Consider the following 26,572-nt stretch of genomic DNA (forward strand, 5'->3'; position numbering starts at 1 on the left):
CCCTAAAATCACCCAAAATGTACTTGAACATAATTGTCAATAAAGTTGGCGAGTAAAAGTTTATCGACCCACTGTGCAAACTTACATGTGTGCGTGTCACTGCGTGTGCTGTGTGAAGAGCATTGAAAACCCAAAATTGGCGCGGCACGTCACCCTGTACGGGCCCTTAAAATCTTATAGAATTAAGAAATATGAGACATTTATGTGAGCTGTCACCGGAACAGATAAGTTTGTGGCACTAAAACTCAACTGGCAGCTGACAGCTGTCAAGGGAAACGGCTCAATCGTTTGCTTTTTGGCGAGTGTTGTTTACCTACTCTGTGAGTGTTGTGTTTTGTGATTGTGCATACTTATTAACTTATTAGTACTTCCATGGTTTTGTGCACTACTGAGGCATACTGAGGAAAAAAACACTAGTTTTGTGCTAAGTACTTATTACTTCCATTCCATGGAGGTACCTACTCCAAATGCTCCAAACTTTAGATTTCAATGAAATTGTACCATATTACCATATAAAACAATGTCGAAGAACGACGAAGAACGAAGAACTCGCGGGCCGAATTTTTCTTTAAGTGACAAAAAAAAACTTTTAAATTTAATAGCTAAATATAAGGATGTGGTGGAGGACAAAAACACTGATGGTGAGACCAATGTCAAGAAAAACAAAGTATGGAGTAAATTAACCGACGAGTTTAATTCAAAAAGCTCTTGCAGTGTCCGAAACACGAGACAACTAAAGAAACTGTGGGAAAAAATGAAAACCAACACAAGAAAAGGTAAGGCCAAAACTAAGAAATACCTACTTACTCCTAACAGCAGGTTTCCACTTTCTGGAAAGTCAAGGAAGCTGTAACTGTAGGTGGTCAGGGAAAGTCAGTGAAATTGATAGCCCTGAAAATTACTATCTATTAAACTTTATTAAAGCATATTTTTTGTCAAAATTGAAGTAAGTTCCTACTTTACATTATTACATTTTAGGCGTAAAATACATAGGTCATAAAAAACTTGTTATATATGATCTCCCATATTGTGGGTGACTCAGCTTGCCATTCTAAACAACTTTTTTAAAGATGTCAGCGCGACCACTTTACTGCAGAAGCATTGCTATTTAGTTGAAAATTTTACAGCCCCCTAGCCCATACAAAAACTTTATTGTTTTTCGGTTCTGAAGGCCCTAGTAAAGAACAAAACATTAGATTACTAATACCCCCAGTACAAGTTTGATACAAAAAAGAAAAAGTTGATGTTATTGGCTTACTTCCTTTGTCACTAATTTTCTGGAAAAAAAAACATAGGCTTAGATTGGGTTTTTATTTTGATCTCTGGACACGGATTTTTTAACCGACTTCAAAAAAAGGAGGAGGTTCTCAATTCGTCGGGATATATAAATATATTTTTTTTAATGTATGTTCACCGATTACTCCGCCGTTTATGAACCGATTTTGAAAATTCTTTTTTTGTTGTATTGGGTTGAGCTCCCTGGTGGTCCCATTTTTTATCTCACCCCCAAGGGTGGGTAAAGGGGTAAAAACAGGGTATGAATGTTCATTTTGGGCACATATTAACAAACCATTATTAGCACAAATTCTAACGAAATTAAGAACGTAAATATAGTTCTTATAACAAAAAAATATGATGGTGACCTTGAGCTGATCTGATGATGGAAACGGAAGGCAGTCAGGGGAACTCCTCAACGGTATATAGCAACTACTTCGTGTTTAGGCTTGAATGATTCGTATTGATTAGTAGGACTTTTTGGTATCATTTCCACCTTACTTTTGATTGAAAATTATTGCAAATAAACTAAAAACTATAAAATAAAATAATAATTAAAAAAATAAAAAAACCGACTTCAAAAAACCACTAAAATGTAAGAAATAATTTAAGGTTTACACGAATTGTAGTCGTATGTGACAGTACAAATATACCTAAGCACGTACTGTTCTTTTTTGAAGTTGGTGCCATATTTCTTCAGATTACTTTGTCACCGCACCAACATCAAAAAAGAACAGTACCTGCTTAGGTATATTTGTACTGTCTCATACGAGTAGAATTTGTGTAAACCTTAAATTATTTCTTACATTTTAGTGGTTTTTTGAAGTCGGTTTTTTTTAAATGATCAGGGAGAGTCATTTTTTTAAGCTTTCTGAGTGGACCCTCAGAACAGTTATCTACATAGTGATATGAGTGATGTTGGTGCAGTGTACCTTCTCAATGCTCATGGTTGTGTCATGTTTTTATTATTCATTATCTTTGTTTTTGCAGGAAGAGGCGGGACAAATCCATTCCAAGGCCAGGTAGAAATAATACTTGGGACAACACTAAGTGGAATAAAGGATCCATTGGATAGTGATGTAAACTTAGTTTTAAATAATGTTTTAGCAAATGAAGAAAATGAATCAGGTCAATCAGAGGTCTCAAATACCGAGACTTCTGTAGTAGACCAATGCTTCATAGGAGCAGAGAATGAAACTGGTCCATCACAGATGTATCAAGATGACATAACAAGAGAAGATGAATGCATGACAAATGTCTCTGATGCATCTTGTGATGTAAGTAGAAAAAAACACAGTCCTACATGGTTGCAGAGAAAAAGACCAAATACTTATCTAGAATATAAGATTCTAGAACATAAACTAGAATTGGCTAAGATATTTAAAAAAAATGCTGAATCACAGGGGAAGATGAAATATAAAATTCAGGAGGAGCAATTAAAAAATACTGAATCAGAGGGTAAGATGAAATATAAAATTCAGGAGGAGCAAATAAAAAATGCTGAATCAGAGTGGAAAATGAAATATAAAATTCAGGAGGAACAATTAAAACAGGAAAAAATCAATACAGAAATTTTAAAGTTAAAACTGAAAGCAGCACAGAATGAATTATTAAACAAGAATAATTAATAATTTATGCTTCTTCATCTTCCAGTCCGATTAATACTTTTTTATAGTAGCATACATTTTGGAATACATGGGTAGGTTTTATTCAAATACTACTTATATAGTTAATATGGTCGTTTGTTCACCGCAGGACGAGATGACGTGGCCGAAGTAACGGTACATAAATTTTACTAAGGCCCGGGTCACCTATTTACTCCGTAGGTCGCGTCAAGTGTCACCGCCGTAGGCCGCGTCGCGATGCTCATACATCTACGCGCCAAACGTCGGCGTGTGAGGGAGACCGCATCAGTACATTTCTATAGTGAGCATCGTGACGCGGCCTGCCGTCGCGTGTCCATCGCGCATCCGTCACGTCGCTGTCAAGTCATATTGAACTCTGCCTGAAATAATGTCGTTCTCGTGACGTGACGTTGACGGCGTGCGGTGGACAAATGTCAATCGAGGGTGTCATTTAACTAAGTGATGTGAACATTATTGAAAGAGATCATTGACGTGAAGATGTAACAAACATACATACACTCACAAACTTCCGCCTTTATAATATTAGTAAGAACGATAGTTGGATTACGAAGTTCTCCATCAGGGTCATTGTTCAGTTATCAAGTAGTTTTTTATGTATGTACAATTGTACATAGATGTCACTATACCGGAATCTGTATCTCGGTATAGAGTTCTTACATATTAATAACCTTTCTTCTTATACAAATAAACATTGCTTTTACTACCAGCGATCCGATCATAAGGCTACCAAGCCTTTTCAGTCATCCTCCGGTAAATGTTCCTGGGCCTTTATCAGGATATCATGTAAAACTGCTGTGGCCACGAAACAGGTTTTTTATTGTATCTGCATCCCCATGCAAGCATGGTTTCCATTGTCTAAAGAGGAAAATCCGAAGTGAAGCAAAGAATAGTAGGTACCTACCTGCTTAGGTACATATTTTGTATTTTTGTGCTGTAACATAGTACTTTGTAGGTAATTTCTGAAGTTTGCTTTTATATTGTTTATATTATTACTAAAGAAATAAGCATTTCTTAATATATTGAGATTTTTTGTGTGCAATATAGAATTTTGTAGTGAGATGTATGATATGGAAATGACAGGGGTTCCGCTCATCTGGCATAATCTTTATTGACCAAAACTCATTTCGCATAACTCGTATGGTCTAAACTTTTTTGGCCGAACCATCACTTTGCCAAGACTTATGTGGCATAAGGCTCGTTTCGTCTAAAACTCTTTAGGCACAATCTTTAAACACCTAAGTAACGTTTGCTCAAATTTATGTTCGTCTATACCTATGTATAATCTTGTTTCTCCTAATGTTATCTTAATAAATAATATATTAAGTATGTAGTAAATGTACAAATTGTGGTATTTTTCTCCTACATCCCGAAAATCACGATATTGTATGATCAAAAAATCGAAAGTTAACGACCAATATAATTATTACAAACCCCATGAGATCAAAACCTAAAAATAGGTGCGACGACATGTCCATCAAAACCAAAGCGGAGCGCAGCGAAGCGGAGCGGAGCGTTTTCCAAACAGCGGAAACAATACAAGGCACCAGTTTGCGCTATGTAGGGAGACGTTCCGTCAAAGTTAAAGCCAAACGAATATTATTACTTTGTATAAACCTATGCCATAGCATTTTAGGCTATTCAAGATTTGGCCATACCATTATTAGGCTAAACAATGTTATGCGAAATAACTTTTTACTAAACGAGATTTATGCCATACGATTTTCGGCGTAACGAGGCTTTGACCAAACGTTACTATGCAATACGAGATTAGGGAAAAAAATCTTATGCCAAAAAAGGTAGAACCAAATGACAGACTGTAGTGAAATAAACTAACAAATACTGTATCTTACATTATAGGGATACATAATGCATCTTACATTATAGGGATTTTAATTAAGTCTCTAACTAATGTACAAAACAAAGACGTCACCTATATTTAATAAAACTATTGGTAGGTACTCAGTAATATTTAATAAAAATATATTTCATTATAATTTGTAACAAGTAACTAGGTAAATAATATACTTAGTTGTGAAATACAGATTACATTTAACTTATATGCTACAAATAAATAAACTGTTATTCCAACTTCGTGTATCAGAATTATTCAAGCCGCTTCATCGAAATAACTGTCCAGTTGCGCAGCTACCTGTTGTACAAGGAGGAACACATCAATATAATATGAAAGAGTGAAAATAATTGTCCTGGCTATTATTGATGGAATTAGGCGTTTTGAAGCGCGCTTTTTACGGTATAGCGGGTCTAAGGCGTACACATGCAAGCGCGCGCTTCTGACCAACGATGTATGTATGGTACTACGCGAGTCGAACCTTACATACATCGTCGAACCGCAACGCTCAGCGCCTAATGTGTACCCGCTCGTAGACGTAGTAAGACAAAAAAAAAATACGCACTCACACCTTGTACTAATAATGTACTCCCTTGCGGGGTAGGCAGAGGTGCATTGCTGGACCCACTTTTCGCCAGTGTTATGTTAGTCCCAATGTTATAGGGGGCGGGCCTATTGCCATTTTACGGGCACAAATATCTGTGCTTAAACAAATATCTGCCCCATCCGCCTTTCGGTCGTCGTACGTAGTAAGAGAAGAAGCAGTGACATCGTACCTCCTGCGGCGTGTACTTGAGGTACTTGTCGGGGTGCTTGGAGAAGGCGCTGGCGGCGGCGGCGGCGTGCAGCGCCTCGTACCGCGGCAGCAGCGCCTGCTTGTTGCCTCGCTTCAGCGCCTCGCGCAGCTCCGCGTCGGGCACGGCGTATCCTCGCTGCGCGCGCGTCGCCTCCTCCAGCTCGCGGTTGAACGCCTGCGTGTAGCAACACACATACATTTTAGTGGAAACTATAGGTACTATTTTACCACATAATAAAATAAATAAATTTTTATTCGCCTTCAGAATAACTACACAAGAGAAAAATATAACAAGACAAATTATGACTCGCAGTCAATTTATTTTTTTCTGCCAAATGAACGGCTAGCGGCTAGGTGGTTGTACCTCTTATCTTATTTCAGCTCAATGCCTAGGCTCATGGTTAATTGAATAGCATCACGTTATACCAGAATAATGTACCTCAAGTCACCTTGTATAAATCAGCCAGATTTGTACGGGGCAACTTGAGGGACAGTATTCTTAGCGAGAGTGAGAGAGACATACGGAGAGCTTGTCCTTGAGCATCTGTCTGTCCTTGTCGCGCAGGCGCGCCGGCAGCGGCTCCTCCAGCACCGTGTGCGCCACCAGCTTGTTCCAGCTGCAACACACACACACACCATAATGTTCATTTAATAATTACAGTATACGCTATAACGTTGCACATGGACGCTCTCCGCCTTGCTGACGACCTACGACCTTATAGGTCGCCAGCGGCAAATCCGCCGATTGGCGCGCCCGTGAATGGAAGCTTTTACAGAGTAGCCCGTAGTGGTTGTATGAGAAATACCGAAGTCATAGTTGTTCGAAGTAGTAGTTTTCAGCGCTATTTGGCAGAGGCGTATATCCAGCAGTGGATGATTAGGGTACTGATAACTAACGACGAGGAGCTGCTGATGACGCAGTACTACATTTAACTTGTTAAACGCGGTGTCGCTGCGTCGTTTTACATAGAAATATCTGTGGCGTGCACACGATGCGTTCCGGCGCCGCTCCGGACTTGCAACCACCAACACGAGGCGCGAGGTGCGACGTTGAAGCGGCACCGCTCAGTTGTATTGCGTCACAAGGAAGGACACATATTAACAGACTGACGCCGCTGCGACATAACAACGTTGCGGCGCCGCCCCGCCCGTGTGCCCCCGCTCTGCGTCGTGGCACGTACAGTAAAGGGCAGAATGACCTGACCCCTCTCAGAAACATTGTTACTATGAGAGGGGGGTCAGGTTTCTCTACACCTGATCGTACCTGTCGAGGTAGGCCTGCTTGTAGTCGTCGACCAGCGCCTGCAGGTTGCGCTCGCAGTCCGGCTCCGCCAGCGCCAGCAGCGGCACCAGCCCCTCGCGCTGCAGGCCCTGCAAACAAACCAAACAAACATTATTACAGGTATGGAAGTAGAAAAAAAGACGGAATGAATCTCGCAAACTAATAAATGAGGCACAATAATGGCGGCGTGATGTGTATGTCGTGTACTCTGTGTAGACGTACCACTGGCACGTTGCATCGTGCCCTCTATACTCTTTGGTAAGACCTTTATAGTCTATGGTCAAACTCTATGGTTTTCAGTAATAAAGCGCCAAGTCGAATTATACGGTCGGTTGTTTCATTGCAATTAATAATTAATCTATATTATAAATATCTATCACTGTCGAACGAGGATCATCTACTCACGTGTTGCAAAAACGGCTAACAATGGCGTTTTTGGGTAATTTGGCTACTTTCGACCACAAATCGTGCGAGTGGGACATTTTCAAAGGACGCTTGTTACAATTTGTGAAAGTGAATGAAGTGGAAGAAGACTGTAAAAGTGCCATTCTCATAACGCATCTTTCCGATGAATCGTACCGTTTAGTTAGAAATCTTGCTTACCCAAGTGATGTGGATAAGTTAAGCTTTGAGGATTTGGTGGCTTTACTCGACGCTCACTTCAAGCCTAGACAATGCTCCTTCGTGGACATCGCTAAGTTTCACGGGTCGACTCGAACTGCAGGCGAAAGCTTAGGGGACTGGGCGGCGCGACTCAGAGGTCTAGCAAGCTATTGTGACTTCGGCGCAGCCCTGGAGACGAACCTCAGGGACCGTTTCGTCCTCGGCCTGGGCTCAGGTCCCGAACGCGACAAATTGTTTGAGCAAAATCCAGCAGGATTAACATTTGCTCGGGCATTGGAGTTGGCGCGGCAAGCGGAGTGTACAAGGGAGGCGAAACAACTTGATAAATTGGTCATCAAGGTAGAACCAATATACCGTGCTGCGTTTGATGCTAAGTCTCAGCGCGATGGTGGCCCGCGTCGCGGCGGCGGCGGCTACAGCGGCGGCGGCGGCGGCTCGAGCCGCGCTGGCGGCGGAGGCGCGGGAGACAGCGGCAGCGGCGGCGCCCCGGGCTCAGAGACCCGGTGCAGGGTGTGTGGTATGAAGAACCACTCAGAAAATACGTGCCGTTTTAAAAATTACAAGTGTCAAAAGTGTAAGTGTAAGGGCCATTTAAGAAAAGTGTGTACTAATAAAAACTCAAGAATAAATAATAGTACGGATGACGACAATAACTCGGGGTGTGAGGAATGCCAGAACTTTAATATAAGGTATGTGACCAATAAACCGCTTACTTTAGACTTGATAGTAGGACAACAAAATGTTACTATGGAACTCGACTCTGGTTCAGGCTCAACTGTAATTTCAGATAGTTTCTATAAGAGTAACTTCTCATTGTATAAACTGCTTCCTTGTAACATAACAATGTGTCTATATACCGGGCATAAAATTTCTCCCCTGGGCTATTTCGAAACGAATGTTACATACAATGGTCAGACAAAACCGATTAGGATATTTGTAGTGGAAAATGGCGGCCCGCCATTACTGGGTCGAAATTTCATGTCCGCATTTAACTTAGTGTTAACTACAAATTTAAATAAAATTTACACTGATGGTGAGGTAGGCACGCTGTTGGAACAATACCCTGAATTGTGGCGCGATGAGTTAGGTACTTTCAATAAATTTAAAGTTGACCTTCGATTGAAAGATAATGTCGTACCTAAGTTTTTCAAGCCACGCACGGTACCATTCGCTTTAAAAGATAAAGTTGAAGCGGAACTTGATAGGTTAGTGAGTTTAGGTATTTTAGTGCCCGTCAACCACTCCAACTACGCGACTCCTGTAGTGCCGGTACTGAAGGAAAACGGACAGGTCAAGATAGCCGGGGACTACTCGGTTACCTTGAACAAAGACCTCTTAGTCGATAAGTACCCATTACCGCGCATTGAAGAAGTGTTCGCAAAACTAGGAGGTGGAGAGAAGTACACAAAATTGGACCTAAAAAACGCGTACAATCAATATGTTCTAAATGAACCATCCCAAGAGCTTACAACTATTAATACTAGTAAAGGTTTATTTAAATACACCCGTATGGTGTACGGCCTAGCCAGCGCGCCGGCTATCTTTCAGAAATCGATGGAGACAGTCCTATCCGGGATAGAAGGCGTTAGTTGCTGGTACGATGACATTTGCATCACGGGGCCTAATAAAGCTACTCACTTGGCCAGACTACGGGAGGTATTACATAGATTGAATAGCTCGGGTCTCCGTTTACAAAAAGACAAGTGCGAATTCTTCAAAGACAGTGTAACCTACCTAGGTTATGTTATAGACAAAAATGGTCTACAAACTTGCCCTAAAAAGGTCGAAGCTATTTTAAATGCTCCGGAGCCCAAAAATGTCACAGAGGTCAAGCGTTTTCTAGGCGTTGTAAATTATTACAGGAATTTTATTCCAAACGCGTCGGCTGTAATGAGTCCACTTCACGAGCTGTTGAAGGCGGGCGCGGCGTGGCAGTGGGGCGCGCGGCAGAGGCAGGCCGTGGCGGCCGTGCGGCGCGAGCTGGCGTCCGAGCGCGTGCTGGCGCACTTCGACCCCGCGGCGCAGCTGGTGCTGGCGGTGGACGCGGGCCCGCACGGGCTGGGCGCCGTGCTGCTGCAGCGCGCGCAGGATGGCTCCGAGCGGCCTTTGGCCTACGGCTCGCGGTCTCTCAATGCTAGCGAACGAAATTATAGCCAGATTCAAAAGGAGGCTACGGCTATAATCTTCGGTGTGAAAAGGTTCCATCAGTACCTTTACGGACGCAGCGACGCGTTTATTTTACAAACCGACCATAGGCCTTTAGTGTCGATTTTTAATCAAAATTCGGGCATATCGGTCACCACGGCGTTACGTTTGCAGAGATATGCGATTATTCTGTCGGCCTATAACTATGTCATTCAGTATACATCAAGTGCAAATAACGTAGTAGCGGATTATTTTTCGCGCGCCCCGGTTGCAGAAACGGTTTCTGATAGTGACAGAGAGTTCGACATGTACACTTCTTTGAAATTCCTGGACGAAAGTGCACCGGCCGTGTTGTTAGACGATATTAAAAGGGCCACTGATAATGATGAAGTCTTAAAAATTGTCATCAAATATATGCAACACGGATGGCCGCGTTCAGTACATTGTCAGTCTGTCCTACCTTACTTTAGATGTAAAGCAGACCTACAATACGAGAATGGTTACTTATTGCGAGGTCATAAAGTGATTATTCCATCCTCGTTACGAGAACGAATGTTAGTGGAGCTTCATAGCACTCATATGGGTGTAGTTAAGATGAAGTGCAATGCTCGTGCCCGAATGTGGTGGCCGGGGATCGACGCCGACATCGAGCGCTGCGTCGGCGCGTGCGGCACGTGCGTGAGCGTGCGCGCCGCGCCCCCGCGCGAGCCCCCCGCGCCCTGGCCGCGCCCCGCCGGCCCCTGGCAGCGCGTGCACATCGACTACATGTCGTTAGGACAGAGTGTGTACCTCGTGGTGGTGGATAGCTACTCGAAATGGGTAGAATGTTTGCTTATGAATAACGGAACTACTACAAGCGCGCTGATTTCGAAGCTAAAATATTTATTTTCAGTTTTTGGAATTTGTAATACGCTAGTTTCAGATAATGATGCCAAAATTAACTCCTCACAATTCAGGGAATTTTGTTCCAATAACGGTATCAAATATATGACGTCACCCATATACCATCCAGCCAGTAATGGGCAAGCTGAGAATGCTGTTAGAATCTGTAAAAAAATGATTAAATGCGCTATTGGTGACAATCTACCGCAGAAAATTATTTCTGAACGGCTGTTGGATTATTTATTTGTGTACAGAAATACAGAACATTGTTCTACAGGCGAGCCTCCGGCAAAATTAATGTTTGGTAGAAATTTACGTTCACGGTTAGACTTAATTTTACCCAATGAGGAAAAGTCATGTGTAAATAAACAACCTGTTTCAAAAAGGAAATTTAATGAAGGTGATGTAGTTTGGGTACGTTGGTACAGTTCGAGAAAAGGGGTTTGGAAAAAGGGGGTTGTTAAGGAAATTTTAGGTAATAGAATGTACAGTGTATATATAATAGATTATAATGAAGTATGTGTAAGACATATAGATCAGCTATTTAAGAGTGTAGCTAGCCGAGACTTAGATGTAAGTCAACCTTCCCCATCGCCAGGGAGCTCGGTTATTGCTAATAGATCAGCCCAGTATCAATCAGTTTCCATGCCGTTGGCCTTACCATCCCCAACAGTGCACACCGAGGCTCCTGTGCCGAGCGCGGTCGCAGGCGACCCGCCCGTGGAACAAATAGTGGAGGAGGAAGGGCATGTGGAGTGTTGTGAGCGAGGGATTCCGGATCCGAACACCTCAGATCATCCTGATCCGCCGTTAACACCTCCACTTCAGACCGATCGGCCGTTAACACCTACATCGCCACCTCGTATGTGTTTACGGCCCAGAAATAAAAATGTTAGTTATAAGTTTTAGCATAAGTCTTATTTTTTAAATGTAGTTTTATTGTCATATAATTGTTTGTTAACATGTTTCTAAATTAGTGTGGAGGAGTGATGTGTATGTCGTGTACTCTGTGTAGACGTAGCACTGGCACGTTGCATCGTGCCCTCTATACTCTTTGGTAAGACCTTTATAGTCTATGGTCAAACTCTATGGTTTTCAGTAATAAAGCGCCAAGTCGAATTATACGGTCGGTTGTTTCATTGCAATTAATAATTAATCTATATTATAAATATCTATCACGGCGACATGAGAGTGTGTGGGTGCGTCGGTGCGACGTGATCGGCGCGCGGCGGCGGACTGACTTACTTTGAGTGTGAATGTGTATGTGTGTCGGGCTCGTCGCAACAATGAAATCGACTTACTTTGGGTGCTTCACTTTTGATTATAGGCAAGGAACTCAAACACTGTCTGTAAAATATAGCTATAGCCAAGTAGAAAAAAAGGCGGAAGAAAGCGCGCTAACTAAAAACTGAGGCACCCTAATGGCGCATTTACATTAATTCGGTTAGACTAATATAAACAGGTATTCGTTTGGCCGTATTCGGTTTGGCCGTATTCGGCCCGTCGCCCGCCGCCCGCAGCCCGCAGCTCAGTTCGAAGAGCGCGAGCCAGTCCGCCGCACGCGCAAGATTGTACATAAAATGGCCTCTCGAAAATTAAGTGACTCGGAAATGACGCACTTGGTAGAACTGTATCGGGAAAACGAAGTTCTATGGAATGTTACACATAAGTCTTACAGAAATCGAGACGCTAGAGATAACGCTTATGAAAGAATCAGAGACTCGTTGAATATTACGCCATCACTTTCATTGCAAGACATAAGCAAGAAAATAAAAAAATTACGGTCTACCTACATAAAAGAAAGAAAAAAAATTGACGCTAGCTTCCGATCCGGTGCCAGTACACAATCTGTTTATAAACCAAAGATGCCGTGGTTTGAAATAGCTGATGGATTTTTGAGGACATATACAAGTAAAAGACATACAAATATGGTAAGCAAGTTTATTAACTTAAATTAACACAGTAATTACATATTATTTATTTATTTATTGCAGACAATTTGTTTGCCAAGAAACAGCGCCAGTATCACTGATAAAATAATCACGTAAAGCATTTCGTTTTTGTCTTGCTTCACTACAGTCCATATTGTTTTCTTCAACAAATGATAGAAAATTAGATCTCCAGGTATTTGAATATTCAAAGTGTGCATGTGTAGAGGATGTTTTACGCAGCCAATTATGAAGACAGCAGCATGTTTTCACGACTTTCTCCGTATTTTTTATATGTAAATTGATATGTTTTCCAAATATTTGAAATCGCGAAGCCAATATGCCAAAGGCGTTTTCGACAATTCTCCGAGCCCTCGATAGTCGATAGTTGTATATCTTTTCAGCAACAGTAAGATTATGACCCGGGTAAGGTTTCATTAAGTATTTTTTGAGTGGGAATGCAGCATCAGCTACGAACACGTATCTTTCAGGAATATTAAGAGCATTGTTATCAATTGCCGTTTTCAAGGGAGAATGATCAAAAACACCGCCGTCTGAATCTCTGCCTTTTGCACCAATGTCGATATACGTAAAACAATAATCGTGATCTACACAAGCTAATAATATTAAACTGTAATTTTTTTTTATAATTGAAGAAATCTGACCCAGTGTTTGGTGGCGCCTTAATCACAATATGTTTACCATCAAGAGCTCCAATACACAGGAGTAGTACAGGGTGTTGTTGTGTGTGGTACATGCCTGCAGCAGGTACAGGTGTTGTTGTGTGTGGTACATGCCTGCAGCAGGTACAGGTGTTGTTGTGTGTGGTACATGCCTGCAGCAGGTACAGGTGTTGTTGTGTGTGGTACATGCCTGCAGCAGGTACAGGTGTTGTTGTGTGTGGTACATGCCTGCAGCAGGTACAGGTGTTGTTGTGTGTGCTACATGCCTGCAGCAGGTACAGGTGTTGTTGTGTGTGGTACATGCCTGCAGCAGGTACAGGTGTTGTTGTGTGTGGTACATGCCTGCAGCAGGTACAGGTGTTGTTGTGTGTGGTACATGCCTGCAGCAGGTACAGGTGTTGTTGTGTGTGGTACATGCCTGCAGCAGGTACAGGGTGTTGTTGTGTGTGGTACATGCCTGCAGCAGGTACAGGTGTTGTTGTGTGTGGTACATGCCTGCAGCAGGTACAGGTGTTGTTGTGTGTGGTACATGCCTGCAGCAGGTACAGGTGTTGTTGTGTGTGGTACATGCCTGCAGCAGGTACAGGGTGTTGTTGTGTGTGGTACATGCCTGCAGCAGGTACAGGGTGTTGTTGTGTGTGGTACATGCCTGCAGCAGGTACAGGTGTTGTTGTGTGTGGTACATGCCTGCAGCAGGTACAGGTGTTGTTGTGTGTGGTACATGCCTGCAGCAGGTACAGGGTGTTGTTGTGTGTGGTACATGCCTGCAGCAGGTACAGGGTGTTGTTGTGTGTGGTACATGCCTGCAGCAGGTACAGGGTGTTGTTGTGTGTGGTACATGCCTGCAGCAGGTACAGGGTGTTGTTGTGTGTGGTACATGCCTGCAGCAGGTACAGGGTGTTGTTGTGTGTGGTACATGCCTGCAGCAGGTACAGGTGTTGTTGTGTGTGGTACATGCCTGCAGCAGGTACAGGTGTTGTTGTGTGTGGTACATGCCTGCAGCAGGTACAGGTGTTGTTGTGTGTGGTACATGCCTGCAGCAGGTACAGGTGTTGTTGTGTGTGGTACATGCCTGCAGCAGGTACAGGGTGTTGTTGTGTGTGGTACATGCCTGCAGCAGGTACAGGGTGTTGTTGTGTGTGGTACATGCCTGCAGCAGGTACAGGTGTTGTTGTGTGTGGTACATGCCTGCAGCAGGTACAGGTGTTGTTGTGTGTGGTACATGCCTGCAGCAGGTACAGGTGTTGTTGTGTGTGGTACATGCCTGCAGCAGGTACAGGGTGTTGTTGTGTGTGGTACATGCCTGCAGCAGGTACAGGTGTTGTTGTGTGTGGTACATGCCTGCAGCAGGTACACGGTGTTGTTGTGTGTGGTACATGCCTGCAGTAGGTACAGGGTGTTGTTGTGTGTGGTACAGTCAGGTGCAGAATAACCTGACCCCCTGCATTTCAAATAGAAATTCAACTACGCAAAGCCAATTTGTCGGTGTGACGTATGTTTCAATAGTGCTCGTGTCTATAGACTATAGACAGACATAGAACTATTTTACTATTCTCCTATTTATATCCATCATTTAGATAATATCCATCATTTACACAAACTAACGAATTCATAGAACAATAATATAATGAAATACAAAATTTAAATTCTTTTTGTTTTTCAACTGGGCTCGAACCCGCGGCCCATTATTCGCAAACCAACCATTTGCCCGCTACGCCACGAAGCTTGTTAAACTCAATTGCAAAATAGTGAATATGTTGCGGTTCATTAGCAAAAGTATAGTCTATGTAGTGATAATTGTTTACAATATGAAATATTATAAGCGCAGAGGGTATTTTGAATTTATTTCTCATTTGAAATTGTAGACTTGAAGAGAATGTTTTGTTGCATTGAGATGGGTTTTGTTAATTCCATCTGATTGATCTGATTTATATTTACCTATAATATAATCAACATTATTAATTTGTAACGATGACCAACGAATTTATTAACAAGGTTATCATTATTAATTGAGTTAAGTGCCAGGACAACATTGGGTTCGTATTTTCTCTTTTTAATTTTATTGGTTACTTTATATATTATTGGCTTTCATTTATTTTACTTATAGATTATCATAATATACTTTTTACGCTATAGTAATAATGTCACAATTATTGTATTCATTAAGGCATGATCAAATTATTGTTTTTAAAGGTTACCGAAGATGGATGTCCTATAATGGGCCCTGAAGAACTGTTATAAAATAGCTAACGCATGACAAGAATTAATTTGAGAATTTTAAAGATGATATTATGGTTGCTGTTTGCATTGCGTGAGAAATATCTTCTACACGATAACAGCACAACTCGCATTGAAGAAATGGAACATTATAACTATGTTATTATACGTTAAGTAGGTATTTAACGGGTCCCCAGTTTAAAAATGAGTAAAATTTATTTAGTAGTAAGATAATTATTTGTTCATACTGTTAAGATAATTGATTACATATTTATAAGTAACTACTTAGTAATAAAATTGTTGCTTATTTATAATTTAATTGTAGAAAACAACAAGAGATGTAAATTGTGAAATTTAGTAACATGTTGGTTCTCATTGTTGTATTTCTACAATTTTTGAATTTGTTTACTTTTGTTCATAATTATTCTGCATACAGACTAATAGTATTTACTTGTTTAGTGAAATAAAGTTTTTTTTCTTATATATTATGTTTTTATTTTATTTCCTGTTCATATTGATAAAGATAGTCTAAAATAACCTATCTATAATGATTAACAAGGTAAAATATAAAAATAAATTTTAAAAGTCCTCCTCCCAGAGATTTGAACTCTCAACCTCCATATTGAAAGCCGAATACCTTAACGATTAGACCACACCGTCAAGTAGTTAAGCCGGTGAAAAATGCCATCACTCCGTATCACACTGAGCTGGCTTGCAATAGTTAAAAGTGAACAACACAGGTTTTAACATTCTGGCATGAACTTTATGAAGCTAGTTCCAATATTTGATTTAAGATGGCGCTTAAATTAATAAAAGCCGATATTTAGCGCCATCTTTTAACACACACACAGAAGTCTTAGTAACGAAACAAGGTTTATATAGTTCAAGGTTATTTTACATAGGTGGCGCCTAAGTGGGAGGGTTGTAGTTATAGCTATATAGGGGGGTCATCAGAAAATGCACTTCACTGTACATGCCTGCAGCAGGTACAGGGTGTTGTTGTGTGTGGTACATGCCTGCAGCAGGTACAGGGTGTTGTTGTGTGTGGTACATGCCTGCAGCAGGTACAGGGTGTTGTTGTGTGTGGTACATGCCTGCAGCAGGTACAGGGTGTTGTTGTGTGTGGTACATGCCTGCAGCAGGTACAGGTGTTGTTGTGTGTGGTACATGCCTGCAGCAGGTACAGGGTGTTGTTGTGTGTGGTACATGCCTGCAGCAGGTACAGGGTGTTGTTGTGTGTGGTACATGCCTGCAGCAGGTACAGGGTGTTGTTGTGTGTGGTACATGCCTGCAGCAGGTACAGGGTGTTGTTGTGTGTGGTACATGCCTGCAGCAGGTACAGGGTGTTGTTGTGTGTGGTACATGCCTGCAGCAGGTACAGGGTGTTGTTGTGTGTGGTACATGCCTGCAGCAGGTACAGGGTGTTGTTGTGTGTGGTACATGCCTGCAGCAGGTACAGGGTGTTGTTGTGTGTGGTACATGCCTGCAGCAGGTACAGGGTGTTGTTGTGTGTGGTACATGCCTGCAGCAGGTACAGGGTTTGTTGTGTGTGGTACATGCCTGCAGCAGGTACAGGGTGTTGTTGTGTGTGGTACATGCCTGCAGCAGGTACAGGGTGTTGTTGTGTGTGGTACATGCCTGCAGCAGGTACAGGGTGTTGTTGTGTGTGGTACATGCCTGCAGCAGGTACAGGGTGTTGTTGTGTGTGGTACATGCCTGCAGCAGGTACAGGGTGTTGTTGTGTGTGGTACATGCCTGCAGCAGGTACAGGGTGTTGTTGTGTGTGGTACATGCCTGCAGCAGGTACAGGGTGTTGTTGTGTGTGGTACATGCCTGCAGCAGGTACAGGGTGTTGTTGTGTGTGGTACATGCCTGCAGCAGGTACAGGGTGTTGTTGTGTGTGGTACATGCCTGCAGCAGGTACAGGGTGTTGTTGTGTGTGGTACATGCCTGCAGCAGGTACAGGGTGTTGTTGTGTGTGGTACATGCCTGCAGCAGGTACAGGGTGTTGTTGTGTGTGGTACATGCCTGCAGCAGGTACAGGGTGTTGTTGTGTGTGGTACATGCCTGCAGCAGGTACAGGGTGTTGTTGTGTGTGGTACATGCCTGCAGCAGGTACAGGGTTTGTTGTGTGTGGTACATGCCTGCAGCAGGTACAGGGTGTTGTTGTGTGTGGTACATGCCTGCAGCAGGTACAGGGTGTTGTTGTGTGTGGTACATGCCTGCAGCAGGTACAGGGTGTTGTTGAGCAGGAACACGGCCCGCAGCGCGTCCCCGTACGCCTCGCTCTTGGCTCGCAGCGACGAGTTCAGCTGCGCCAGCACCTTGCCTGCACACACCAGGTATAGTATTAGTGTTCGTGATCACATATTTACCACGTGACAGTACATCATCAGCCAATAATCATCCACTGCTAGACATAGGCCTCTCTCAAGGAGTGCCACAACACTCGGTCCTCGGCCTTCCACATCCAGCCACTACCGGCTACCCGCCTAAGGTCGTCGGTCCAGCGGGCAATGTGTTCGTGGTCTCCACTCGAGAACTCGTCTACCAAAACCGTTATCGATTCTTCGGCAGATACGACCAGCCCACTGCCACTTCAGCTTGCATATTTTGTCAGCATGTCGGTAACCTTATTCCTCTGAAGGATAACCACATTTCTGACACGATCCATCAGAGAAACCTCAAGCTCTCTCCATAGCCCGCTTGACAGTTCAGCCTGTGTAAATAAATCAATGACGAAAGAAAAAAGATGACATACCCACAAAAAACATGCAGCAAACTCAGCTGCCAACTAAAATGGCGGCCAATTTCCTTGAAAAATTGGAAAAAGTAAGTCGCATTGACAACTGAAATGTTTTTTGGTTGGTTGGTTGCTGTTTTCTGCCACTAAACATGGCGACCGGCCGCAATGTTGTCATTTTAGGCAAAGACAAAACTATTGTTGTCTTTATTTACGTACGATAACACAAGTTAAAAAGAGACGACGATATATTTTTGAGTAAGGATGTTAATGCCGGGTCTGTTGGGGTTGATTGCTGCCCACAACAACGGGGTTGATAGTTATTGATAATTGATAGTTTGATAGGGTGAGTGCCGAACCGCCGCGTGACGTATGATAATGAAAAGACGTCGTAATGTGTGAACGGTATATTGAACACTGAAATATGATTATGTAGGTACAATTGTCGCTAAGTCTAAGTAGGTCAACACGTTTAAGTAAATGCAAACTAATGCCTAGATGTTAACTCTAACATCTTCCCCACTCAGAGAAGAGAGAAAATGATATTGAAACGAAATGATAAAATTGAATATATGATCTACTGATAAGGTAATGACTAAGTAAATGATATGAAATTGATACATATCTTAAATAGAAGTTATTCCAAAAATTATAATATTTAATAGAATGAATCTAAAGTTAACAGAATGTAAATAGAATCTAATGATATTTAGAAAATGATTTTGTCCAATCACATTGATCGATTGTACTTATTTTTACGCGCACATACTACTGGAATTTTATGACCACTATCACTGCACTCATAAGATAGATTTTGCAATCGAATGTTGTCACTACACAACACACTGGAGTGGCCCACCAGGACCGGAGAGCCCGGGCGGGGGGCCGCTGGGCGGGCTGCCGGGGCCGCCGGCGCCCGGGCGCGCTGCCTGCCGCCGCACGCTCGCCGCCACGCCACCGCCGCGCCGACGATCGCCAGGGTCGCTACTATCCCGTACACCGCCACGTAGTGATGAATGTCATGATTGCTCATACTGCTTGCTACCAGAGGTACTCTCTGCTTCATGTCATCCAGTTGTGTCTGAACTTCTGATAATTGTTGCTGGTGCTCTTGGTCTGATATTGATTCTGTGGTGATATTCTCTAATGGCAGCGTTATATTAAACATGTGATTAATAGCAGCCATTTTTGGTAGTTCTATTTCGGAGTGCAGTACTAATTTGTTGGATTTCTGATTGTGTGAGTATAATGTAAACTCTTTTGATTTTATAGCACAATCGGTTCCGACAGCAAACATGCCAGCTGATTGTAATTGTAATGATGTAATCTGATCTGGGCATAATAATTTAATCGGGCATTTATCGCAACAGAAATAAAAGTATGTATTTATTTGACTCAGCTCTATCCATTCATTGTCGCATAGCTGGACAGCTGTTTTACATAGACTTGACACATTTTTCTTCTGACACACATCTTCATCACTTTTGATTGAATATACTGGAGACCTTAAGTTGCAAATGATTGATGACTGATCCCTCTCCATACATAACTGTAATTCATTTTGAGACACTCGAATCATCGTATCCTTTCTTAGGTTGATAGCAATGTAATTTGATACTGGAACTATGCTGACTTTATTATTTTGTATTTGATGGGGAATTGGTATTATTTTTAAAATCTCGTAGTAGTCTCTGGTGACTAAGGGTATGGTTATTTCAATGATGATATAGTTTTTTGATAGTTTTGCTCTTGTTTTTAATAGATGATAAATTTTCGCTAAGTTTGAGTCTTCACCAGGCAGTGTAAGGTCCTTGGTAAGATGAGATGATATGATATTGAGCTCGTGTTGTAGTTGTTCAGGTGTTATTAGATGTAAGTTTATTTTCCCATGATAGATGTTGGTAATGGTATCGAGTAGGTCATTTTGCATAGATTTGATTTGAGAAATTAGATTACTGGTTATAGCAGCTGACATCGTGAAGTCATTGATTAATGATATGCTGTTCAAGTCTTTCTGAATATTATTCTGATTCTGTTCTAAATTTAATAGTCTCTTGTTGATCGCCTTATGATGTTTATCCATAATATCCTCAGATCTTTTGATAAAGTTAAACTCTGCTTCAACTATCGATGTCTGGTTTTTCCATAACATTGCTAAATGATTTTGATTTTGCTTGATGAGGTTGATGTCATTCTCATATTTTTCTGCAAACTGGCTGTCTAGTACACCAAATAAGGTATTAGCTACGTTTCCCACGAGGTTGACTAAGCCTCGTCTGCGCCGGCGCCTCACCGTCTGTTGATTTGATAGTACACCATCGTAGTGCTTTATTTCTCCGAACTCGTGTCGCAGTTGTAACATGATCTCTTCACAGTGTGACTGACTTCTTATCTTGGTACATACTTTGTTTATGTAATATAAGAACTCTGTAATTGTCGACAAGCCGTCTCGGTATGGGTTCATGTCATAATAAACGATAAGCCGCCACTCATCTCTTATTAATTGTGCGTTTGATATTTTGTCAAAATAGACTGATTGATTGTTTTTGAACGTTGTATAGTTGTAGGCACATTCGGAGTTTGATATTAGGCTGAAGAAGAACAATAATGCTGATACGAGTAATGATAGGTTAAATGGTTTCTTCTTTTTAATTGTTCTTTTTGGCCGTTTGTTTTGTTCAGTGGGAGGTAAGTTGCGTTGAGCATTTGATGACTCATCGCTTTCTGCTGCTTGGTTGTTGATAGTTTGATAATTTTGCTCTACAGGCAGTATTGATAATTTAACGATAGGACGTTTTATTATGCCGTTTTTCGTTTTGACAGTTACCACCCTCACGTATCCGTCCTTTCCCGGATGGACCTCTAAGATTCGGCCCATTGGCCACTTCCCAGCCGGCAAATTCGCGTCATTTATGATAACTATATCTCCGACCTTGAAGTTTTGTTGAGGGCTACGCCATTTAGCCTTGATGGATAACTGCGTGAGATATTCATTTCTCCATCGCCTCCAGATGTCGTTGAATATTTTTTGAGTATGATACCATCTACTTCTATGATCTTCTTCCGTTTCAATCACGTTTAGAGAAGGACCGCTTGCCAAAAAGTGCGAAGGTGTTAAACAATCTAGCTCATTCGGGTCTTCTGTGATTGGGCACAGGGGCCTACTGTTCAAACAGGCTTCTAGCTGAGCGAGTAACGTGGAGTACTCCTCAAATGTCAGTTTTTGATCGCCGACAACTCTTTTAAGGTGATGTTTCAGTTGTTTGACCTGACTCTCCCACAAACCTCCTGCTGATGGCCATGATGGTCTTTGGAAATGCCATTCGATATTCATATCTGCTATCTCGCTCATGAACTCTGTACCGAATGTTTCTTTGATCTGTTCGTATTCTTCTTTCAGTTTTCGGTCAGCGCCAATGAAGCAGGATCCAAAATCGCTGTACAGGTGCCCAGGTGTCCCTCTTTTTGCTGATAGGCGTTTTAAGGCTGCAAGCATCGCTGATGTTGATAAATCCGAAACTAATTCGAGATGCACGGCTTTTGTGACCATACATACAAATACCGCAACATATCCTTTTGATGTTTTGGTGCCTCGACCTTTACTAGCTTTGACATAAAGATGGCCGGTGTAATCGACACCTGTATGATAAAACGGTCGAGCGGTGTTGATTCTTGGCTCCGGTAGGTAGTTATATGGGAGCATACCTCCGAAAGATTCCATAATCATAGTTATCATAATCCGGTCATTAATTATACTATAAGAAGACAACCGTGAGACAGATTAAAATCTATTATAATATTTTGAACATAAATTGTAACACTTAACGTGGAATGTGTCGCAAAAACATTTAAGAAGGATTATTTAACTATTAAATTTAACACTTTATTAGACAAGATGACACTTGCACAAAACCATATTCATATGTATGTATAAAAAGCAGGAACTACGAATCTAGGATTTTATTACCCAAGTCGAGAAAAACACTTTTACGACTTTTCGAGGAATCGCTAATCTCCACCACCATGCGCCGATAAGAGAACAAGGCTACTTGCATTGTATAAATACCCCGACCGTAGCCAGAGCGTCCATTCTCATCCTGAACTCTGTACCGTACGTTATTGTGTTCCGCTTGAATAAAAGTTTCACCAAAGTCTTGAGTTTGACTCCGAACCGGCCAACTCCCCGTCATTGGTAAATTCAGTTTCTTCACCCTGCCTGCATTCTTCAACTTCGAGGACCATCGGCAAACCCCTGGAAGGCGGACTTCGAACCCCCGACTAACCTTCCACGGTTCTACGGGTTTACAGTCGTTGTACCGAGCGACCACGAGATCAGTACTACTGGTAACGGGATCCAGAGGAACACCGTCAGACCTCCGTGCAACCCTTCGACCTAACAACCCTCTGAAGAACCACCCGTCATACGTGACACCCAACTCCAAATTTAACTAGGTCGCCCATTAGTTGTTGATGTTTTGATGGTGAGTGCTTTCTGCACTTAACACACAATCTTATTTGCTTTTTTACAACACGGTAACCACCAATAATCCAGTACTTTTGTCTGATTACTCCTGTAGTCATTTTAGGTCCACCGTGGAATGTGAGTTTATGTGTTTGATCTATGATAAGTTCCGATAATCTGCACTTTTCTGGTATGATGATCGGGTGCTTCATATCGGGGTGCATGTTAGCGTGTTTCAATCTACCCCCTACCCTGAGGATACCTTCCTCGTCTAAAAGGGGCGTAAGACACAGCAGTTTGCTCTTTCCGCTGATACTCTGGCCTGATTGTAATTTATCTATCTCCTTGCCATACTCAGCCTGCTGTGTGTGTTTTATTATTATGATTTTGCTGATTCTGAGTTCGCTGATGGACAGATAAGGTTTCCAAATTTGCTGTTTTTTGTGATGTTTGTTTGATAAATATTGCACGAAACGCTTCAACCATGCGATTGACCGTACAACTTTTTTCAGGGAGCTGAAATGCTTGATGACCTTATTGATGACGTCATTGTTGTCTTGCTGCGTCACGTTTACTTGTTTTATCTTTTTGATTTCTTGATCGGTTTGATATGTTTCCTTTTGAGCGGTTGTTTTTTCGAACTCTCGAAGCCATTCCGGCCCGCACCACCAGAGGGCGTTGTTCTTGAGTTCCGTGGCTGATTGTCCTCGGCTAGCACAGTCTGCCGGATTATCTGCTGATGCCACATATCTCCATGAGTCTGATGGGATGGTCTTCACCACCTTTGATACTCTGTTGGCCACGAAAGTTTTCCAACGTGCCGGCTCACCCTGTAGCCATCCTAGCACTATTTTATTGTCGCACCATCCGTAAACTGATATTTTATAGTCTTCTGATAGACATTGTATGACTTTCTCCATAACAACTGATAGTAGAAGAGAACCACATAGCTCTAATCTAGGTAATGATACCTTTTCTTCTTTGGTGCTGCTAGCAGGAACTAGTCTTGCCTTTCCAGTTACTTGGTTGATTGATACATGGTCTCCTCTCTTGATTTTACAGTAGATGACGCACGCATAAGCTTTCAGAGACGCGTCGCAGAAGCCGTGCAACTCAATCTCGTCGCCGTTTACAGTGCCAAGCCATCGTTGTATTTGATAATAGTTTATATTTATGATGTCCTCTCTAAGCACCATCCATTCTGTGGTTAAATCTTTTGGTAGTTGATCGTCCCATCCAATCTGTGACATGAATACTTGCTGGAACATAATTTTTAATTTTGTAGTTAGTGGGGAGAGCCATCCGATGGGATCGAAGATCTTCGAAAGGTCTGATAGGAATGATCTCTTTGTCACCACTTCTGATGATATTTCAATTTTTGATTGGAATGTGAAACAGTCTTGAATGGGGTTCCAACTTAACCCTAAAGTTTTTGATGTTTCTGCTTGCTTAAAGTCAAATTCTGTTTGTTCTGATTCTGATGTGGTTGATATAGGTAAGTGATTTGATTTCCACTTGCGCAGGTTAAATCCTCCACTCTGGAGCACCGACATAAGGTTTTCTTTCAGTTCTTCAGCTTCTTCTGCTGTATGACAGCCATGCACGAGATCGTCCATGTAAAAGCAGGACTCAATGACATCTGCTGCAATGCTGTTTGGGTTGATTTCTTTTTCATCTGCCGCTAGTCTCCGCAGTGTCATCATCGCAAGGAACGGTGATGAGCGGAGTCCATAGGTGACACATCTTAGTTGATATTCCTGGAGTACATGCTCTGGTGAATCTCTCCATATGATCTTTTGAAGGTTCTGATCTTCTTCATGCACCCAGATTTGCCTATACATTTTTTCTATGTCAGCTGTGAACGCGATTTGATATTGCCTCCATTTAATGATAAGCGTTTGAAGGTCTTGTTGAAGATTGGGCCCGCATTCCATAAGGTCATTAAGGCTATGTCCTGTTGAGGTAGGTGCTGACCCATTAAATACTACTCTAGTCTTAGTAGTTGTTGATTCTTCGCGTGTGACACTATGATGCGGCAAAAAGAAGGTAGGTTTCATATTGCCGTCATATGTTGATAGTTTCATGTGACCGAGCGATAGGTACTCATGAATGAATGCTTTGTAATCAGATTCCATTTGTTTATTTTTACAGAATTTTCGCTCTAATTGACGGAATTGAGCAACAGCTTTATTTTTGGAGGTCCCGAGTTTGTCCTCGAAGTTTTCCTTCATTGGTATCCTCACTTCATACCTGCCGTCCTCTAATCTCCGGGTTGTTTTTTGATAAAAATTGATAACTTGTTCTTCTGATGATGATAGTTGCGATTTGTCGGTGATATCTTCTATTTCCCAAAACCTTTTTATTTCGTCAATATCGCATAATGTTACGTTGCATTGTAATGTTTTAACATGACCACACAAAATCCAACCCAGCTGTGTTTGCTGGGCTATAGGTACGTTCTCATGTTGCTTGCATATTCCTTCCAACAAAATGATAGAGTATATATCAGCGCCGAGCAGTAAATCGACTGGCCGACTTATATAAAACTGTGGATCAGCAAGTTTGATATTGTTTAAAAATGACCATTCTGGTTCATTAAATGAGACACTGGGTAAATTTTTGATAAGAGATTTCATGATAAGCACCTCGGTCTCGAATTGATAATTGTTGTCCATTGATGAGCAACAGATTTTGGTGATACCTTTACAAGTACTTTCCTTAGTACCTACTCCTGATATGATACCGTGGAATTTGCTTCTCGATAGTCTCAATGCCTGCGCTGCCTTTTCTGTGATTAATGATGTTTGTGATCCTTGATCTATAAGTGCCCTTAATGTATGATATGTACCATCCGCTGATTTTACTTTTAGCATAGCTGTGGCCAACAGTACTTCGGGTGGAACATCACGTTGTAGTGACACGTGAGTATTTTTATTCCTATTTGGCTCAAACTTGATGTTCGATGATGTCGGTCGCGATGCTGTTTGGCCATATTGATGGCCTTGCGAAAATGCGTCATGTAAGATGGTGTTATGATCTGAATTGCATTTTTGACAGCGTTTTTCTGATATACACGGCTTTCCAAAGTGACAATACAGACAATTTTTGCATAACTCATGCTTATTGATGATGTTTAATTTTGATTTATTGTCCATTTCTAAGAATTGAGGGCAATAGAATAACGCGTGTTCGAATGTGTCGCAAATCGGGCATCTTTTTGCGAAGTTGTTGTTTTTATTGTAGACCGGACGTGCGCTACTTTTATTCAATGACGTAAATGATTGCTGGTAATTTTTGTTGAAATTTTTTGGCTTGATAAATGATATTTTAGATTTTTGTGGGGTGATATTTTCCTCGATCTTAGTTTTTCCGGAGGCTGACTCCATTTTCCTGAATTTGCCTTACAGAAATGATAAAAATTCCGCAAGGGTGGGTAACTCAAACGGTTTTTGGAGAGAATCGATGTATGCCTCATTTGTACTCGCATCTAGCTTTTGCGACAAAATGTGGACTAGTAATGGGTCCCAAGTGGCAGTGTCGATTCCTAGATTTTTGACTGCGTTCAGGCACTCGATGGTGACGTCATGAAGTCGCTTGATCTGGTTGATAGAAGCTTGATTTTGCATCGATGGTAGATTTAACAAGATATTGATATGAGCTGAGAAGATGAGCTTCCGGTTATTATATCTATTGTTAAGTATTTCCCAGCACGCTCCGTAGTTATCGCTGCTTACCTTGAGGTGTTGTATAAGGCGCTCCGCCTCACCTTTAACTTTAGATTTCAGGAACTGCATCTTCTGCGCATTAGAGAGCGATGAGTTGTTATGTATGGCCTCCATGAAGAGATCTTTGAATGAGGTCCATAAGTGATAATTTCCGTGGAATTGAGGAATGTCCAGAACTGGTGTAGACTTCTCACGATGCTGCGTGCTCCACATTTTCTTATTGATGGCTCTTTTCATCTCATTGTAACACTGCTCGTACTCAGAAAATGCTTCTTCATACTCCAGATTCTGACCGTTCAATTCTCCATCCAACTC

General features: G+C 41.9%; 2 protein-coding genes across 2 annotated transcripts in view; one reads left to right on the forward strand and one right to left on the reverse strand.

Annotated features, from left to right (window-relative positions):
- Nucleotides 1-288: 288 nt before the first annotated feature.
- Nucleotides 289-2,906, forward strand: LOC105396100 (chromatin assembly factor 1 subunit rlf2). The gene is made up of 2 exons (XM_011568085.3): nucleotides 289-776; nucleotides 2,266-2,906. Exons 1-2 carry the CDS (start codon nucleotides 521-523, stop codon nucleotides 2,901-2,903), a joined length of 894 nt encoding a protein of 297 aa, XP_011566387.3. The 5' UTR covers nucleotides 289-520; the 3' UTR covers nucleotides 2,904-2,906.
- A 1,967-nt stretch (nucleotides 2,907-4,873) lies between these two features.
- LOC105396101 (exocyst complex component 7) overlaps nucleotides 4,874-26,572 on the reverse strand; it is a 33,569-nt gene continuing 11,870 nt past the window's right edge. Inside the window, exons 13-17 of the mRNA XM_048627881.1 lie at nucleotides 17,550-17,656; nucleotides 6,831-6,937; nucleotides 6,090-6,183; nucleotides 5,547-5,741; nucleotides 4,874-5,070 (exon numbers count right to left, since the gene is read on the reverse strand). Coding sequence (XP_048483838.1) covers nucleotides 5,029-5,070; nucleotides 5,547-5,741; nucleotides 6,090-6,183; nucleotides 6,831-6,937; nucleotides 17,550-17,656 — 545 coding nt within the window. The 3' untranslated portion in view covers nucleotides 4,874-5,028. The remainder of the gene's footprint in view (nucleotides 5,071-5,546; nucleotides 5,742-6,089; nucleotides 6,184-6,830; nucleotides 6,938-17,549; nucleotides 17,657-26,572) is intronic.

The sequence above is a fragment of the Plutella xylostella genome, chromosome 19, assembly GCF_932276165.1.
Source record: "Plutella xylostella chromosome 19, ilPluXylo3.1, whole genome shotgun sequence".
NCBI lineage: Eukaryota > Metazoa > Arthropoda > Insecta > Lepidoptera > Plutellidae > Plutella > Plutella xylostella.

What these genes read in the sequence shown, in the direction of transcription:
- LOC105396100 (XM_011568085.3), top strand. Translation starts at nt 521, where the DNA reads ATGTCGAAGAACGACGAAGAACGAAGAACTCGCGGGCCGAATTTTTCT. An exon ending in GAAAACCAACACAAGAAAAG is followed by an intron (nt 777 to 2,265) that starts GTAAGGCCAAAA and finishes TTGTTTTTGCAG; the next exon opens with GAAGAGGCGGGACAAATCCA.